This window comes from Cynoglossus semilaevis, chromosome 13, assembly GCF_000523025.1.
Source record: "Cynoglossus semilaevis isolate Cse_v1.0 chromosome 13, Cse_v1.0, whole genome shotgun sequence".
In the NCBI taxonomy this organism is placed as follows: domain Eukaryota; kingdom Metazoa; phylum Chordata; class Actinopteri; order Pleuronectiformes; family Cynoglossidae; genus Cynoglossus; species Cynoglossus semilaevis.
Window position 1 is genome coordinate 8453726 of NC_024319.1, and position 17549 is coordinate 8471274.

The 17549-nt window shown below is 42.8% G+C and overlaps 2 protein-coding genes across 4 annotated transcripts in view; one reads left to right on the forward strand and one right to left on the reverse strand.

The window, feature by feature from the left end:
- mindy3 (MINDY lysine 48 deubiquitinase 3) overlaps positions 1-17051 on the reverse strand; it is a 17619-nt gene extending 568 nt beyond the window's left edge. The window contains exons 1-15 of one of the 3 annotated variants that reach the window (XM_008323347.3): positions 16925-17051; positions 16163-16496; positions 15808-15887; positions 15536-15596; positions 15241-15441; positions 15086-15137; positions 14419-14533; positions 14044-14117; positions 13867-13946; positions 13598-13668; positions 11819-11899; positions 5420-5492; positions 3499-3571; positions 1797-1884; positions 996-1076 (exon numbers count right to left, since the gene is read on the reverse strand). In XM_008323347.3, coding sequence (XP_008321569.2) covers positions 996-1076; positions 1797-1884; positions 3499-3571; positions 5420-5492; positions 11819-11899; positions 13598-13668; positions 13867-13946; positions 14044-14117; positions 14419-14533; positions 15086-15137; positions 15241-15441; positions 15536-15596; positions 15808-15887; positions 16163-16256 — 1224 coding nt within the window. In that variant the 5' untranslated portion in view covers positions 16257-16496; positions 16925-17051. The other 2 variants (XM_025061627.1, XM_008323348.3) reach the window with 2 other exon arrangements.
- A 287-nt stretch (positions 17052-17338) lies between these two features.
- The window catches only part of LOC103388393 (probable assembly chaperone of rpl4), a 28045-nt gene continuing 27834 nt past the window's right edge, over positions 17339-17549 (forward strand). Inside the window, exon 1 of the mRNA XM_008323346.3 lies at positions 17339-17548. Within this exon, the coding sequence (XP_008321568.1) occupies positions 17482-17548 (67 nt within the window). The 5' untranslated portion in view covers positions 17339-17481. The remainder of the gene's footprint in view (position 17549) is intronic.

Consider the following 17549-nt stretch of genomic DNA (forward strand, 5'->3'; position numbering starts at 1 on the left):
TCAAAAGGTTTGCTTTTCCCGAGGCTGGTCTGACACATTTGACCAGAAGTTACAGCCCCTGCTGGATGAGATGGTATTTGATGCTGCCACAGTGAGTGCATTCCATTACATATGTATAGAGCAGGGGTTTCTGAACAGACACCCTGGTCTGGACACTCAAATAATATGAAATCAAAATTCAATTTTTCAAAAGAGTGGGGATTAATTAAATTAAAGTTGTTGAAGTCTCAGTTATTGTTTTCAAACAATATTTTCACAATTTTAGAATTTAGTCGTGGCCCAGATTAAATGGTTTGGTGGGCCAGATTCGGGCTGCGGACCTCCAGTTGATAATCACAGGTGTAGACCATGTTTTAGAGCAATGCTGATGAGAAGTAAAGGTGGACTCTGTCATTGTGCTCATATGCATGAAAACAGTAGGTCCACACACATGCACCTCGCAGACGTCTGTTATTCCCATTTGAGGCTGAGGAAATGGAAATGCCATCACGACCTTATAGGCGCCTTGCTGTGTGTGTAGGCTTGTGTGTGGGCACACATCTGCTGCCGTTACTACGTTTTCACAGGTAGCAAAGTGAGGGGTGGGGGGTGCGGGGATGTTGGAAACGAAAGAAAGTTGACAGACGAGGAAACTGATATTCTTGAGTTGTGTTTGTGTACTGCCACCGGATCATCCACTGCCAACCATCCATCACACACACAGTTTCTAATAGACTCGGGTTTGACCATTTATTACAACTAGGATGCTGACAGTCGGCTCTGTGTTGACAGCACTGGAGGAAACGGGACGTTGAGCCGGGCTTTTAGGATGGATGAACAAGCTATTAGCCTCGCCGTAGCTACTGTTTGTTCTGCTGCGGACGGCAGCTTCCAACCGTGTGTGTGTGTTTTAAAAAAAGATGGCAGGAGTATAAAAGTACATCCAAGTGTGTAAGAGAATCTGGACAGGAACCCACCACCATCATTTACTTAAAACAAATCCTGAATATTAAAGAGTGTCTTACCCTCTCGTTGTGGTTGGACTGTTTAAGTCCATTGTAGTGGTAGACGGGAAATGAGTCTGGGATTCCTGAATCCTGTAACACATGCGGCACGCGGTGTGAGAAACATGCAGCATGTATGAAGTCTTCACACAGGGTTAGGGTTAAATACCCTGAGAGGCAGGAGACAGCTTAACCACAAACACAAAAACCCCAGATAACTCTGCCTGCAATTAAAGCTGAATGCTGTGTGTTAGGATTAAAGTGGAGCTCAACTCCAATTACAATGAACTGGCCAACAATATATAAATGTCCAAACAGTGACATTGAGCCAAAACACTTCTCATGTTTTTGGCTGGAAGGTGCAGAATGCTAATAGGGTGTGTTATCTGTGTGTGTGTGTGTGTGTGTTCTGGTTCTCATGTTTATATACCTATATGTATGAAACCCTAAACCTCAGCCCAATCCCACGTGTGTCTGAGTGTGTGTCCAGTTGGCTAATGGCAGTATAATTTCTTTGCGGCTCGGGGGCCGTTCCACTGGTCGGTCCCTAAAGCCCTGATCACTTTAACACAGTTCTCCTCTATTTCTCCTGCCCCGTCTTCCTCGCGCTCCCTCCACCTCATAAAGGCATATCATTACTTCCCTTTTAATGTCTCAGAATGTGAGGTCATATGATGCTGAGCACACACGCAAATAATTCACATGAGACAAAGCAAGGATGTTTTCAGAAAAAAAAAGAAAAGACTATCATTAGCTTAAAAATGCTAGCAACCGATGGATTTTCTAATTGAAGGACTGAACTGCACCACATACCTGGTTAGGGAAGAACTCCAGCAGGAACGGGCCCAGTAGAATGATGCCTAAATTCTCAGGATCCAGTTTGCTCTTGACTATACTGACACTGGGAACACACACACACACACATACACAGGAATTTAATTTGTTATAAGGGAAAAAAGACAATAAACCTGAAGAGACAAATGAAACAGTAGCTTTCATAACAGTGAAGACTTGTTTGAGGGTGAGCGCATATTTTACTGAATATCATCGTGCAACTAAATGTAACTCTCTGTTCCAGACATTCCTACTTCTTAGATCAGTGTTATTATTATTCCACTGTGGTAGAAAAAAAAAGAAATCTGGTCAGATTGACCTTTTAAGGCAGTGAAAGGAGAGGTAGGAGTCGTGCCCAGATTCAGAGGGAAGGCAGAGGCTGTAATTTTATCTGTGAATTGTTACATGCCGCACATACGAGCGGCGCTGCCGGCAGGGCTGAGGGCGAGGTCCAAAGAGTCACATGTGTGTTGAAGCTCCTTTCTGCTCTGCGTGTAGGACAGTAGGAAGCAGGAGATCCCCGCAGTGATCAATAACATCACTTATTATTGTGAACAAGTGTTTGTGTGTTCTAGGATCTGAGGAGTTTGGCGTTGGTTCTGTAACCGCTGCAGGACGCAAATGACCTCATGTTATAAAAATGGACCAGACAAACGCCGACACTGAGTTTGCCAAGTTTCTCTATAACAAAACCGGCTACAATTAGATGTTAATTAATGCTGAAAAACTGACGTTTTTAGAGCTGTCAAAATCAGTTCCCTCATGGCATTATTACATTGTCAACCCCCTTCAGGTTAAAGAGAGAGTAAACACCTGAAGTGTCACCTGTTCTACATTGAGAAACAATTTTCAACAGGAATGTTCTACTGTCTTAAAAGCTTTGCGATTGGAGCACACTCCTGGATTGCAGAGAGCATATTCAGTAACTATTATAACTGGTCACTGGGGGGCATCGCTCCGTGTAGTCACATGAACACTCTCTCCTTTTTGCCCTCACTGCCATCACTGTTCTATCTGACCTTCATCAACAAACAAACAGCGTGGAGCTCGTCATTAATTACTGGTCCTATTTATTCGACTCGATTTCCTGATGGTGCGTCTGCAGTGGCAGCGAGCCGTCTGACTTTAAGATGCTTGTTTATTTCACGTGCTGGAAGTCTGTTCTGCTCAGGTCAGGATTCTAACTCCTGTGTTTTGCACTTGTCTCGTCCAACGTTGCTGTGCTGCACTGTAGTGTTGATGCATCAGCCATCTGGGGGTCTGCAGAGCAGATCAGCGGTCCGGCGACTTGGCTGCAGAGTTAGGACTCACTGTTCCTCAAATGAGAACGTGCTTCTGTTTAAAGCGACACTTTAAAGCATTTCCTCCCTGGCTACGTCTTTTCTTCCGGCTGTTAATGACCTTCAAACTTCAGCTTCTGACTCTCCGTCAGTCTTTCCTTTTTTTCCAGGGCTTTCATCGTGGGCTCTTTCTGCTCCAACTTTATAGAAGCCTGGTAGTGAAACATGAGTAAAGGCTGGCTGACCCCGCCTGGCCGTGACTTAGGAGCTACAACTTTAGAGGAGCTACAGGTGTCAACCCCCTTCACCCCCCCTGGCCCCCCACTGCACACACACACGCATAGCAACACACACTAATGATGGAAAACACACAAACACAACCTTGAACGTGCAGCACTTACTATTCAGGCTCGGACACAAGGTCGAGGGCTTTCATCACGTCCTCCAGCAGAGACTCGGGGATGAAGCCATTATCTACACACAACAAGAGGAACACACACACAGACACACACACACACACACACACAGAGGCAGAGAGATAAATCAGAGGAGCCTTGACCTACACTTACATGGTGCAAGCACCGCTTACATCACAATCTCAGAGGGAATGCACACATTTGACACACATCATAAACCCCCCCCCAAAACCAAATATTGCGTGTATGGACACTCACACACACACACTCACGCACGCACACAAACACACACAGTTTGTCTATTTCCTCTGACCTACATTCCACGCCTGTGATGGTGATGACTTTACCTGAGGAGAAGCTCGAAACATTAACATGTGTTCTTGCCCAAAACTCTGTTTGTTGGTGAGTGTGTGTGTGTGTGTGTGTAAGGGCATTGGCAGCGTGTGTGTCTGTGTGGCCTGTTGTTTAGATACATACAAAGACCCCAAATCTGTTTTGATCATGTTGGAGTGACATGCACTCTGCCCCCCCACTCACTCACTAGCGACTTATTTGGGTGCACACACACGGACATGTTGTTTTCTCTGCCACAGTGTGACAGGCGACACACACACACACGCACACACACGGACAATGACAAACGCACACATTTTAAAGAGCGTGCTGAGATAGTGGCTTTCTGAGTGTGTGTCTTGTGAGTCACTCCAGTGCGTGTGAATGCGTCTGGCGCCCTCATTCCACAACACAGGGAGCAGTGCTGACTCTTCATGTGACACACAGAGATTTACAGGCCTTCTGCTCCGCACTCCGGTGCTGCTGGCGATGGCGTATGTGCACAAACGACAGCCAGTGAATGCATCTTTGTGTACAGTAAAGTCGTCTCCTCTGAGCAGACCGGCGCTCAGACTACAGCACGCATTTTTGTTTGTGCGTTGGCACATTCTGTGCCACAGGAAGAAACAGATAAAACACACAACCCGGTGAGTGGGGGGTGACAGACAGTTGTGTTTACAGAATTGTTGTCGAGAACAGAGCGGCAGCAACGTCCCAGAGATACAAAACAAAAGATCTCGACAAATCAGGATTTCGCATCTACGAGTGAATAATTTTGTTTATGGCAACAAATTATAGCACACAGTGAAAACACATGAGTGTGGATGTTTGAGTAATGACTGCTGAGATTACTCGTGTCCTTGGTTGGATGCTCGAGTAACATGCTTGGCTCTTTGGTGTGTCTTGTTAACATGATCTCGTCTGGAGATGAAGTCTCCTCATCTCCTCCTCTTTGCCAACTCCAAAGAAGAAGAAAAATATAAAACGCAACAGATGTCGGGGTTAAATGTTTCATTTCACTGCTCCTATTTGTCTCTGAATACGCACCGAGGCATAAACACCCCGCAGTATGAACCTGAGGGTACCGTTTCAATGCTTGTAAAGAAGGTAGCTACAGTATCTTTTATTAATCTTTTTGCCAGGTTTTTTTTTCCTGTACCGTCTTAATGCCTTTTACCCCAGATAACTGTAAGAGTAAACTAACAGGGGTGGAGGCTGCAGGAGGGTTGACTCAGCTGTGTGACACTCTGATCTCACCGAGTTAAAAACAACAGCAGAGAAGAAAGGGTCTTGAGATGAGAAAGAAGCCGAACAGAGAATGTTAGAGATTCCTCTGGTGAAACCAGGAAGAATGGAGTTGGTCTTTTGAATTTAGGCTCAGGGCAGTGTGTGAGTGAATGTTAAGATAAATAAAATGCATCTGTTTGCCAGCATTTTCATATAGTTGCAAGACTAATGAGCCAATAAAGTGCAGAGGTCATTATAATAGTCTATAAAAGGAGTGTGTAGGGGGTAAAAGGCCGGAGATGAGACTGAATTCTCAAAATATTTTATGACAAACGTATTTCGTTACCTTCAGGGTCGTACGACTGGAAGACTCTCCGTGCCTGCTCTGATGGAGACTCTGGACCCACCAGGGACATCTCCTGCAGCAGAATCATGGAATAAAGAGAGAAAGACACATTATAAATCTAAAGGCTGTTTTAACAGTGTTTAAACATGAGTGAAGTTTTGTTTTATTTACAAATCACAAGTTTTGACTCTTCTCGTCGGCAGAATTAGCAGGAAGCACTTACATCATTCATTACTGCTGTGGCTGTGTGGGGTGTTTGAAATGTAATGCATACATGTTGATGTGTATTTCTAACTGTGTGTTATCCAAGGGGCCACAGCCCATAGGGTTATTAACTGATGTGCTGATAAAGTCAGACGGCTTTCGCTGCAGACGCACCATCAGGAAATCGAGTCGAACAAATACGGCCTGTGATTAATGACGAGCTCCACAGTGTTTGTTTGTTGATGAAAGTCAGATAGAACAGTGTTAGCAGCCAGTGCAAAAAGGAGGACGTGTTCATGTGAATTCACAGAGCAATGCCCCCTTGTGACCGGTCATAACATTTGCTGTACATGGAACGGAGGGATCTACATTGTAATTGCTAGAGAAGAAACTCCATGAATATTCGCATAAAAAATCACTACAGTGCTGTAGAAAATCGTGAAACTAAATTTTGCAATATTTCAGCGTATCGATATTTTTTACACCACTACTTCAAGACTTCCATGTAACATAACGATGGGATCACAGGAGGTTTTTTCTGACAACACCTTCAAATAGATACGTTTTTATCATGAACATATGGATTGAGATCATTTAGCAAACATAAAGGTGTACTTTGTAAGAACCGAGTTCCACCAATGTTTCACCAGTGTGAACTCACACACTACTCCTGGCGGTGTGAAGGCGAGCACCAGGAGGTTCTCACTACTTCTTCTTTTGAGCGATGGAGGGATCGTGTTCATGACAATAAAACGCTGTAAAAACACTCAGTGTTGTTGGAGAGCTAATGAACCCTGCTCATCTTTAGCTGGCCTTTATTAAAGTCTGAGCCTCAGACTCACACAGGCTGCTTGGGTTTCACAGTTCACTTATTACTGTACTTAGGGCTCAGTCTGTGAGAGAAGGGTTCGGGGAGCGGGGGGGCATCGTGAAGAGATGACTCCCAGCTGCTGGCTCTTCAGATGCAAAGACAAACAGTCAGATACGGGCAAACACCCCGTTCTGTCACACTGAGAACAGCAGGGCTCTGATGTGTTAGCATTACAGGCTTCATAAATCAGACAGTACATTTGTCATTACTGCGGTGCGGCCTTGGGGTCTCTTTACCGATTGTGGAGGTGCTAAAAATTTTTCCAGGGTGGTTGATTACACGTCTGCGGACACACTGACATTATGTGGGATTAACAGTGACGTATCTTAGCACACGCATCAGTTTGATGAACTGCCGCTTTGCTTTTCACCTAAACCCTGAGGCATACTTTATCTGGAAGTGATGAAAAGTTGAAGCAGCCTCGCACAAAAGGTCAGATTATGTTATCTTTTAGAGCGGCAAAGACAAAGTATACGTTCGGACTTAAAAACAATCAATCTATACACTTAGACGGCAGCAAACCGTATTATTAAGGCAGGAGCGAGCGTTGTGATGTGGTTAATGAGCAGATAGAAAAGAATAGAAAAGACCACTTTACCTAAACATCCCCACAAACCCTGTAATGGCAACAGACATGAGCTGACTGTGTTGTGTGTGTGTGTGTGTGTGTGTGATGACAGGTTGGGTTTGACTCTTTGATCTCTGTTTTATTAGAGGCCTGTGGAGGATGCAGCCAAGTTGGAAAACATGCCATGAAGCTAACAAACTCCACGGGGAAGCTGTGTTTAAGTGTAGAAGTCTCTGTGTTTCCTTCCTCGTGTTGAAGAATATCTCTGTGAACATGCATTCTTTTAAGTGGGTGTTTTCCACTGGATTTTACATATATCCCTAATGTGTGCACTACAGTGCCCCCCTTCCCCCCCCCGACTCCCCCACCACAGTCTTATTCACTCAACTGAAGAACGACACAGAGCTACAAATGCTGGGACGTTTCCTGTAAGTGAAACGTTTGAATGAAACGAAACGTGCAGTGACAGAACGGCGTTCCCTAACGGCTGAATGAGAGAATGTATGTGTTCTCTGAGCCGACAGACCTGCACAGACAGCTACTGGGTTGTCAGTAACCACATGGTTCATGTACTAACTTTACAGCTTAGTATTTCATGAGTGATCATCGCTGCCTCTGTAACGACAATGTAGGTTCTAATACTCAACTCTTTCCAATCTGAAAAATGGTCATGGTATTTGGTTCACATCAGGTGGACTACTGTACCTAACACTGATTCCATTCAGCCTTCTCTCTTCCAGTGGGGCACATGCTTTAATTTCCCATCTCCTTCCTGAAGCAGTGAGTGGCTCTCGGTTGGGGAAGCAGACTCTGTAAGAATTTTACATCTTTTGTTTCTTCCCTTGTTCCTTCACATTCTTTTTTTATTCAAAACTTCTAGAGAACTTCCTTCACTACCCCCTTGACTTTTTCTTCCGCTCTTATTTCTTCTTTCTTTCCTTTGTAAAAAGCCACTTCAGAGAAAACAGGCAGCCACGGTACTTAACTCCCATTTCTATTCCTTTGGTTTCTATAAAGAGCCATTGTGTGCGCCGGGAGTCTCTTAGTAGCTAAAGAGTCCACCTGAAGGGATCGGTTTCAACATGACAAAGCAAAGGTCTCAGACAGTGCCTCCTGAATTGTTCCAGGTTGGTTCTAACAAATTTGCGACACGACAGGGAGATGAGGAAAAGTGAGACGGCAGAAGTGTATGAGAGCGCAATTCTTCTCCAACAAGCTCACATCCCATGAGACTACAGGCACAGAAAGCAAAGGACAAACCTATGCACAAATATCGGGCATTTTCACTTTGACTTCAGTCTGTCTGTCTGTTCTAGCGAAGACAGATGCGACAAAGTCGTGACATATGGTTCAAGTCTTGGACGATTAAAAACTATGTCTCACCAGAAATGTGAGAAGACAGAGGAGGACAGTTCTGTAGTGTAATGATATGTCCTAACACAGACTGCAGCACTCTGGGGAAAAAGGAAGAATAATGCAGCGCACACACTGACACAAAGTGCCTTTCACCCTGTCATAATGGCCTTTGGTCTGACCTGTCACAGATTATTAATGACTGTTAATGTACACTTCTCTGCTGCTTTGTGTTTGTGTGTGACCTACGCCCTTTTGGCATAAAGAGGTGATGGGAGCAAAAAACAAAACAAAAACATTCTGTTTACCAGGACATGCAGTCATAAAGTTCATGTTTGTTTTATCAACATTCATATCAACATCAACATTACTCCTGATTAATAGTGATTGCGATTAATCAAGATCAGCCAAGATAAATTCATCATCTGTCAAATGTGTTAAAAATTCTAATCTGATTACTTTCACTAATTAATGTAATTTTCACATTTATTGAACAGCCCTAATTATTATTCATTTTGTTTGGTGAATCAAATCGAAACTGTTCAACAATGAAGTTTCAGATTTAAAGCTTGCTTTAACAAAATAATGTCTGTTGCCAGAATCTGTGGGATGTGGATCAAAAATACTGCTTATACTGCAAGTACTGTGTACTGCTTTGGCCACCTGAGTCTAACTTTACTGTGACCTGAGATACATTTGTTAAAAAGCTGCTGCTTGAGTAAATCACCGGCCGAGCACGACTACAGTACGCACGCGCACAGAAACGGGCAACTCCTGGGAGAAGCACAGAGACGGGCTGTGAACCTCATCACTCAGCAAGACCAGACTGGGGAGGGAAAAGAAACGTCACAGGAGAATTGCCCCCACCATCTTTCCTGAGTGACCACTGCCCAACTCCTTAAAGTGCATCCTTCCTTTTTACCTTCTTTCTTCCTCTTTCCTTCCCATCAGGGACCAATGATCTGAAGAGGTTTGTGGAGAGAATCCTCTTTTCAACAACTGATCTACAGTACCGGCGTTAACAGATACTTCAAAGGCAAATGGGGGAGACAGGGGAGGACCTTTTTTTTAAATATTGCATGATATGTTGCATAAATCAACAAAACCTCTGACACTTGTTCTGTCTTTTTTAGTCTGCCGTCTCAGAAACATTTGTCCAAAAACAGATCCCATTATGTGTCACTACAAGAAGCATAAATAGAACAGGGGGGAGTGAGGGGGAGAGAGACACAGTGTTTCTGTGTGAGACAGCATGTGGGGCGGGGGAGTTGTGGGTAAAGATCACAGGTGGTGCAAAGGCCATTGTGTAGGTAGATTAGATAAAAACACTAATGCTATCAGGCTGATGGTTTAAAAGCTGACGGCGACACAGGAGAATACACAGCGGTCCCTGATGGCAGAGAGAAGGAGCCGCTGACACATAAGAGGCAGGGATCAGGTTTTCTGCCATTGTCTGTGGCCCTTTTATCAAAGCTAAAAGCTACATAACTAGGTGACACGCAGTGCTGGGAAATCTCAGTGTGCTCCAAAATAAGATTTTTTTTTTTTCAAGGAATTTGTGTTTTCACTGAGTACTGCCCTCGTGGATGCGGAGCTCACACAGGGGTGGTGTCAGCTGTATACATATGTACTGACACACACGCATGTGTATGTTGCCAGTCTCCAGCGGGACAAACGGATCCAGATGGAAACTCCGGAATTACATTCCCTACAGGAAGCAATCCACCTGAAGCTACACACACATACAACACTAATGCTAATCAGGATTAGGTTCCCTGCTCTCTGGAATGTGTTAGAGGAAGTAAGTGTATATGTGAGCGTGTGTGTGTGTGTGTGTGTGTGTGTGTGTGTGTGTAGACGTCACTAGTACCAGGGGAGTTGTAGCAATTGGTAAGTCATCAGTGTAGGCATGACGATGTTGGGTCATCGCTGAGGGAACACATGATCTACTCGCCGAGCCAAAGCCTGGGCTTCGTGGATGTAATCGAGCTTTTAATCAATGGTATTTCAACGGACGTGGCGTTATTACAGAGACGATGGCCTGGGATTTTTCTGACTCTGCGGTGCCATTTTCACAAGAGCAGAAAGAATCAATTTGCTACAACCAAAACTGCCAGTTATGATGAACAAGCTACAGAAATGTATTACATTACACTGTGATGAATAAAGGACAAGAAACATGCATGTTTGACTGGGAGGACGAGGGGGGGGGGGGGGCACGTGGACACACGCAGTGGAGAACCAACCAACAATTGCCTCCCCTCTTCATCAAAACATCAGCGTTTGACCTTGGTCATCATGAGCTGTACCAGGTGGCGTATTTAGTGCATGCTTGTATGTGTATTTAGCTGAAATGCAGTAGATCTTGTAAAAGCTGGAGAGTTCTACTGTTTCTTTAGCACAGAATGTTAGAGTTGAGAAATACGAGTGTCCAGAGAGCAACAGCCTTTGTGTTGAGGGCTCCAGCCACGGTTGTTATTGTTATTATAATATTAGGTGAAATGGGGTTTGGTGCCGCTTGGTTGAAAAAAGCCAGCAGACACCGGACATTCGAGAAGACCACAACAGTTGTTGAAGTCTTTTGGTTACACATTAAAGCTAAGGAATAAAACATAAAGCAAGAGCTTCCACTGGGCTTTTGAGTTTCAGATCATTTTGTAAGACCAGTAAAAAAATAGATTGTATGTATGCCAATCCCTGAACTGAAAAAATAGTTTTTGTTTAGCTGAGTGGTTCCCAAAGCGGGGGGCGAGTCTCCACTAAGGTCCAACAAGGCAAATTAATTTGAGTATTTTCCTTAATTGTGCGACAGTGGGAAACTTTTAATTATTGTGTGCAATAAAAGCTGCAGTTTTATAGTGTTTTTTTTGCAGTTTAAAAAAAAGAAAAGAATTTCAATCACAATGTGAATGGTTTAGAATGTCTTTGACATATTGTTGGTGTATTGTTGAGCCCCCCCATGTCAATTAGATGGGGGGCTCAACAATACACCTACACAAGGGGGCGCTGCAAAACAGGTTTTAGTTGGGCTTGTAAAAGAGTTTCTCATGTGTTCAGTTTACACTATGAACATGTGCAAAAACATTGTTCAGATCACATGTGAGTGAAACACGCATGAAGAAGCGGGGGGTTACGGTGAGTGTAATTGCGTGTGTGTTTTTAATGCTAGTGGCCAAAGCTAAGAAACAACAGTATATGTCTATCTCCTGGACTTGTTCTCTTTCTCCTCTGCCACCACTGCCCTCCACCACTGTTACCTGAACTGCAGCATAGAGAATCTGTTAAGCACGTTCTATATTTCGGTTGTCCCGACCTGCTGAGAGGACTGGCTTAGATTACACCACGTATCCGTGTTTGTGAAATACAGCTGTGGTCTGCTGAAGGGTGAATATAATGAACTTGCCTTGGTGAAAAACACAGAGAGATGCGTTTCACTGCCAAGGATCCAAATAGGGAACTTCGGAGACTTGAGGAATGCTCCCACCTAAAATACACATGGAGAAGAGGAATGAACACCAAATATGTGTCTATTATGAGTGCTTATCTCCATGAATCAGAGACTGACGAGATTGTAAAAAGTGTTTATGAAGCACATTAATATCTGAAGAGGCAGAGCAAGAACAACAACAGCTGGTTTTCATCTCTGGAGCTTTATTGTCCAGCAGTATAAAATAAAATGAACCCAATAAAGGTTAAAATAAATGTGTTCTTTAGAGAGTGCCTGATTAATCATCTGCACCTCAGAGAACAATTGTACTGATTTACACAAGAACAGTAACTTCAGGAGAACAACATTGAACTAGAAGGTAAGGAGATTCCTGCCTTTTTTAAAAAAAAAAAATTCCCAATTCTTAAATCTTTCCTAAGAGCTCTCCAGTAGTTTGGACAACAATCTCCCTGCAGTTACTATTGGTATTTATTATAAGTGATGACTCAGCTGTTGATCTTTTGTCAGCAGTGATTGATAGGCAGAGAGAGTTTCATGTCTGGATAATGCGTGACATATCTTGTATTTCTAATTGCAGTGATTAACGATCTATTTTAGTTTTATGTTTTCTTGCACATTTGCCAGAAAAAAAAACAAAAAACAGTAGTGAGGTTTTTACAGATATGACACCTCCTCCTGAACATATGGAAGAAATCATTTCAGAGGTGGCAAAAGTTCTTTGCATTCTTTACTTAAGTAGAAGTACAGATGCTCACGCAATGGCAGTGGAACTAATTTAACTCTGGTGAATGTGACACTGAATAAACTGTAAAATACTGTTCTGAATGAGGATGTCTGCAACACTCACATACATCACTGTCCTGTGTAAGTATTTTTAAATATGTGTATTTTTTAAAATGTTGACTGACTCGGTCATCTCACAATTATTTCCATTCCAGCAATAATAAAAATAAAGTCGTAACCTCTTCTGTTTCTTTAGCTGTAGAACAGACAGCCTTTTTATTTTGGATCCCCCTTTGCCTCGTGCATGTTGGACATGAAAATGTCAAACCCCTGCACCTCTCCTGTCACTTACAGAGGAAATGTGGTCATTTAAAATTTAACCACTTCTACAAAACATTTGTGACTTTGCTCCAGATCAGTCAACCTCAGTATTTATGTCAGCATCGCTGTTACCGTTATTACTTTTTTTCTCTCCTAGCAGCCGCAGCAGGTAGTCTTGACTCCAACACCCCCTGCTCTGTTGAAGTTGGTTTTATTTTGGCAGTAGTGTGACACGGCTGTTAAGCAATGCTCATTATAGAAACATCACATTGTGTGACATCATGCCTGTCTGTAATCTTGATCCTCCTGAAGTTCTATTCATTCATTTTGCTTGCCACAGATCTAACAACTGAACCTGACTTCGGCAGATCTTTCGGATGAGTTAAGCACTTAACCGGGCCAATGCTGCCTAATGCACATAGCAGAAACCCTGCTTGGCATCATGTCAAAGTTTATTTTTTGTATACATATTGCTGCATCATCAATATTGCTCATCAATACAACCACAAGTTAAAGTCACACAATCATTTCCCACTCTGGCGTTTGCTTTATAAACAGGAAATGCCTGACGTCTCAGAGTCACAAGTTACAGTGTGTTTGTTTGTGTTTGTTCACTTAGCACCATCACACTCTCTAAAGTACTTCTCTCACAAAGTAAGAAAAAAACTGTCAGAACTTCTATGTCTGTACCTTGCAGTAGCGTAGTGATTCCATAAGTGTCAGGAAGCCAACGGACGCCTGCTTATGAATACCATGGAGTTCTACGAGACAGGAGAAATGTTCATTTGTTACATGATCTCAAATTGGCATCGACTTGTCTCTTCTTTTTGCCTTTCAGTGGGATGTAAGAAATATTGCCCAGTGATGGATTTAGTTTAAAACTAAGGCTACAAACTGGGCTCTGAATGATGTGTGCCCCCAGTGGGGAAATTGCCTGTTTGTGTTTATGGACGTCTTACTCATTCCAGAGCAATCCCTGTCTCCATCCCAGACATTAGAGACAGCATGGCCAGTTACTAGGAGATTAACCAGGCTCTGGCTACAAAATAGAGACATGAAGACATAGGATAAAATACACAATACAAATGAACACAATAAACAATGCTATAATGGCCAGTGTGTGAGGAGGATTTTACCTGCCGTGACCATGCACGGGGTCTATGAGGGGCTCCATCGTGTCCTGGATCTCATTTCTTATATTTTCTATACCCTGCACAAAAAAGTCACAGTGGGCAATTGATTTCACAGAATAAGGAAGTAATACAAAACGCATTAGTACTCTTCTGAAAAAAAACCCTTAAATCATATGTTAGCCACTCTCCTGAAAAAAAAAAACCCTTAAATCATATGTTAGCAACAGAAGGTACAGGAGCCAACATCTGTGCATCAGAAATAACAAGTGTGTGTTTATTTATGTTTTTTCAAACCTAACAAATACAGAGAACGCCCAGAGTCATTATTCAACATGTAAGTCTGTTTCTTCCTCCATACATGTTCAGTGAAAGGATTACCTTGGTAAGGATGACTGAATAGAGAAAAAGCAAAACTCCACAGCACCCCCCCCAGGTGTGGTAGAGGGACAGCACCTCCTCTCTCAGCTCTGACACGGACATGACAGTACGCTTGCTGCAGCAGAACAGACATTAAGATGAGTTATAAGCATTGGCGAGGAAAGAAGATTTGTCGGGCTTTACAACGTCACAGTCGGTGACTCTGGTGCAGTAACTGTCAGCCGCGTCGGGACGGCAGAGATTTACCTTCAGGATGCATCACAAATCTAGTGAATGAACCAGGGGACGGGGACGATTTGGACCTTATCTATTTGGAGACACTTTTGGTTTTTGCTTCACCTTTGAAAGTTTCAAATTGGGCTGTCTGTCTTCATTATCATGCAGCTTTTCCACAGTGAGTCAGCAATGCTTTTTTGCTGACTTGTGCCCTAACTGCAGCGTGATAAAATTTCAATATTTCCCTGGCAAAGCTGCCTGGTGTGAATTTAAGTTTGTTTGTTTAAAATGGTCAGTGAAGGGCAAGGATTCTATTTTTCATGATGAAATTAATGCAAATGATGATTCATCGGCAGTTTTAAATAAAGAGATTAACACTGTAAATCAAGCTAAATCATTAAACTACAGTTGAGAAAGAGCATGAAGACAACATGTGTTAAGTGTCACTTACTGAAGAACACTGTGAAATTGCTCAAAGCCCAGATCCTCAGCAGCAAGAGCAGCTAGGCAAAAAACACACACACATTCATTAATTAAAGCTTGACTCAGCAAAACACCACACTGTCAAATGTTAGTCATCGAATTCAAAGATCCAGTAGGACGCACTTGGTTGCTGCTCCTGTGGAGGTTGGCTGCTTTCTGCCTCTGGCACACCCTGCGTCTGCGACTGTGTCTTAGTATGCACACTAGCTTGTGGAATCTGTCCTTTTGCCCAAGTCACCAGGTAGAACCGCGTCGAAGGGCTAGAACAGGCAGACTCGAGGATTTCGCTCAGAGTGGAACACAGAACAGTTTTCTGCTCCTCCTCTGACGGATGTTAAAAATACAGAAAGTATTTATTGTTTAACGGCCTGTGGTGTCTAGAATAATAGCACAAATGACAGGAGTGAAGAAGATTCACCTGATATCTGCCTCCAGTTTGGGCATTCTCTGTTGAAGAGAATGTTCTTTAAGAGAAAAGCCTGAAAAGAAAAAAAACAAGACTTAAGAGTTTGTTTGTTTGTTCAGGTTTCACCACTGATTTATTCATGTAATAATGTAGCTATGACAAGCCTGGGGAAATACAATTGCAGAATTTGCTCCAGTATTTTATCACGTAACTTAAAGCACAACCTTTTCAACACTTCTATTTCAGACTTTAGGCATTTTAAGTCAGTGTGATTTTGATCCTACCTGAACAGGTGCAATAACAGCACATGGTCCACCTTCAAACTGCTCCAGAGCTGTGTGTTCATTTTCACTGAAAACAAATCCTGTAAAAGGCATCAATACACAGTCGTTAAGTAACAGTCATGTGAGATGTTGCAACATTAGGGCTTTCTCTGCACAGAATCTTGTGACTCATAATATGATATCTTAATGTTCAGTTAAGAGAGCAATCAAACTTGGACCTGTTAATTTTATCTTGGACAGATTAGATTATGTTTTTGGCACCGTGCAGACGCATTACTCATATTATTATTATTATTACAGGTCAAGTGACTAAACTTCATTATTATCATCATTCAAGTAAGAATACACTTCCTACCTTGAGTCCACCTACGGAAGATGGAAGCAGACACTCCTCCACCAGATGGTCTCCCCCAAACTAGATCCACTACCTCCTTATTCAAATCTGACATATTGACTTTCTCTGCAGGCAAATCGACAGACACTGCCTCTTTAATCTAACAACCCGGTTGGGATAACAGAGGTCTGATGAGGCCAACTTGATATCTTTTCCAGTGGTGTTTGATAATCCACGTCCCTCGTCAAGTGGAGCCTGTGGCATTGGCCACAAGCGGTCTGTGTAGCTACACACAGTCTGACTCCAAAGGCTGGATGCAAACTGGCGAGTAAGGATGACATCAACCGTACCGCCCCTGCTTCAAAGTAATGAAAAAGAAACATCAGTTACGTCACGTAAACATACTTTGTGATGTAAACACAAGCAGCCATGCAAAGAATCGTTTTGATGTCACTTTTACATCACATATTTTTGAACACTCGTTAACAACGAGCTAAGCTAACACGTCCAGAAGCACCCGACTATTGAATTAAGCATTAACGGTTATCCGGAATCAAGCCTTCGGTTCAACTGTGTAATGTCGAGGGGGATTTGTTGTGTTGCTGAGGATTTTTAAACCCAAAAGGAGTTAGTAATACCTAGAGTTAGCATTAGCATCACCACTAGCAGCTAAGCATCCAGTGCTTTGTCATTCAGTGACTTCACACAATGCGTCGACACCAACAGTTGTAATTCGATTTTTTTCTGCTTCTAAATTGAAAGATGACGTAGAACCATAATTACCTGGACACACGTTCCGTATGATGGCTTTTGTATTTACAATAAGTTTTGTTAGGCAATGTCAGCTCGTCTCTGTCATTCGTTTATTTACAACAGAAATGCAAATACGGTGCGTACATTTGACGTGTCATATGATTGGTTCAAATCCAGAAAGGTTACGCTGCGTCAGGGGGCACAGCCCGGACGCGTTTCTTCATTGGTTAACACTCGTGTCAGTCATATTGACGACCGTCTACAAACATGCAATTTGATTAGTTTAAAACTACTCAACTAAAAAACGAAAAACCCTAAACTATTGACGCATAAGGCTTAGCTGTTGTTTATTTTTAGAAAACAAAAAAAAGTTAAATGGGTAATTAGTATTGTTGTCAGTATGTTTCTATTCCGTGAAAATTGTCTACTCCAATTTCCCGTAGTTTGCTGTCGTCATCGATTGTGGCATGCGCACTGCTGTTCCTTTGGTCCAGCCACTTGTACTTTCCACGCGTGTTACAAACACATAATCTAAAAAAGTATATTTTAGCAGAATTTTCGGGAAACGGGGCACTTTGTCGATAATTATGGGAGGACAGGCAAAAACAAAAAAGAGAAATAAGCCCAAAAGGAAGGAGAACCGCCCTGGTAGGGG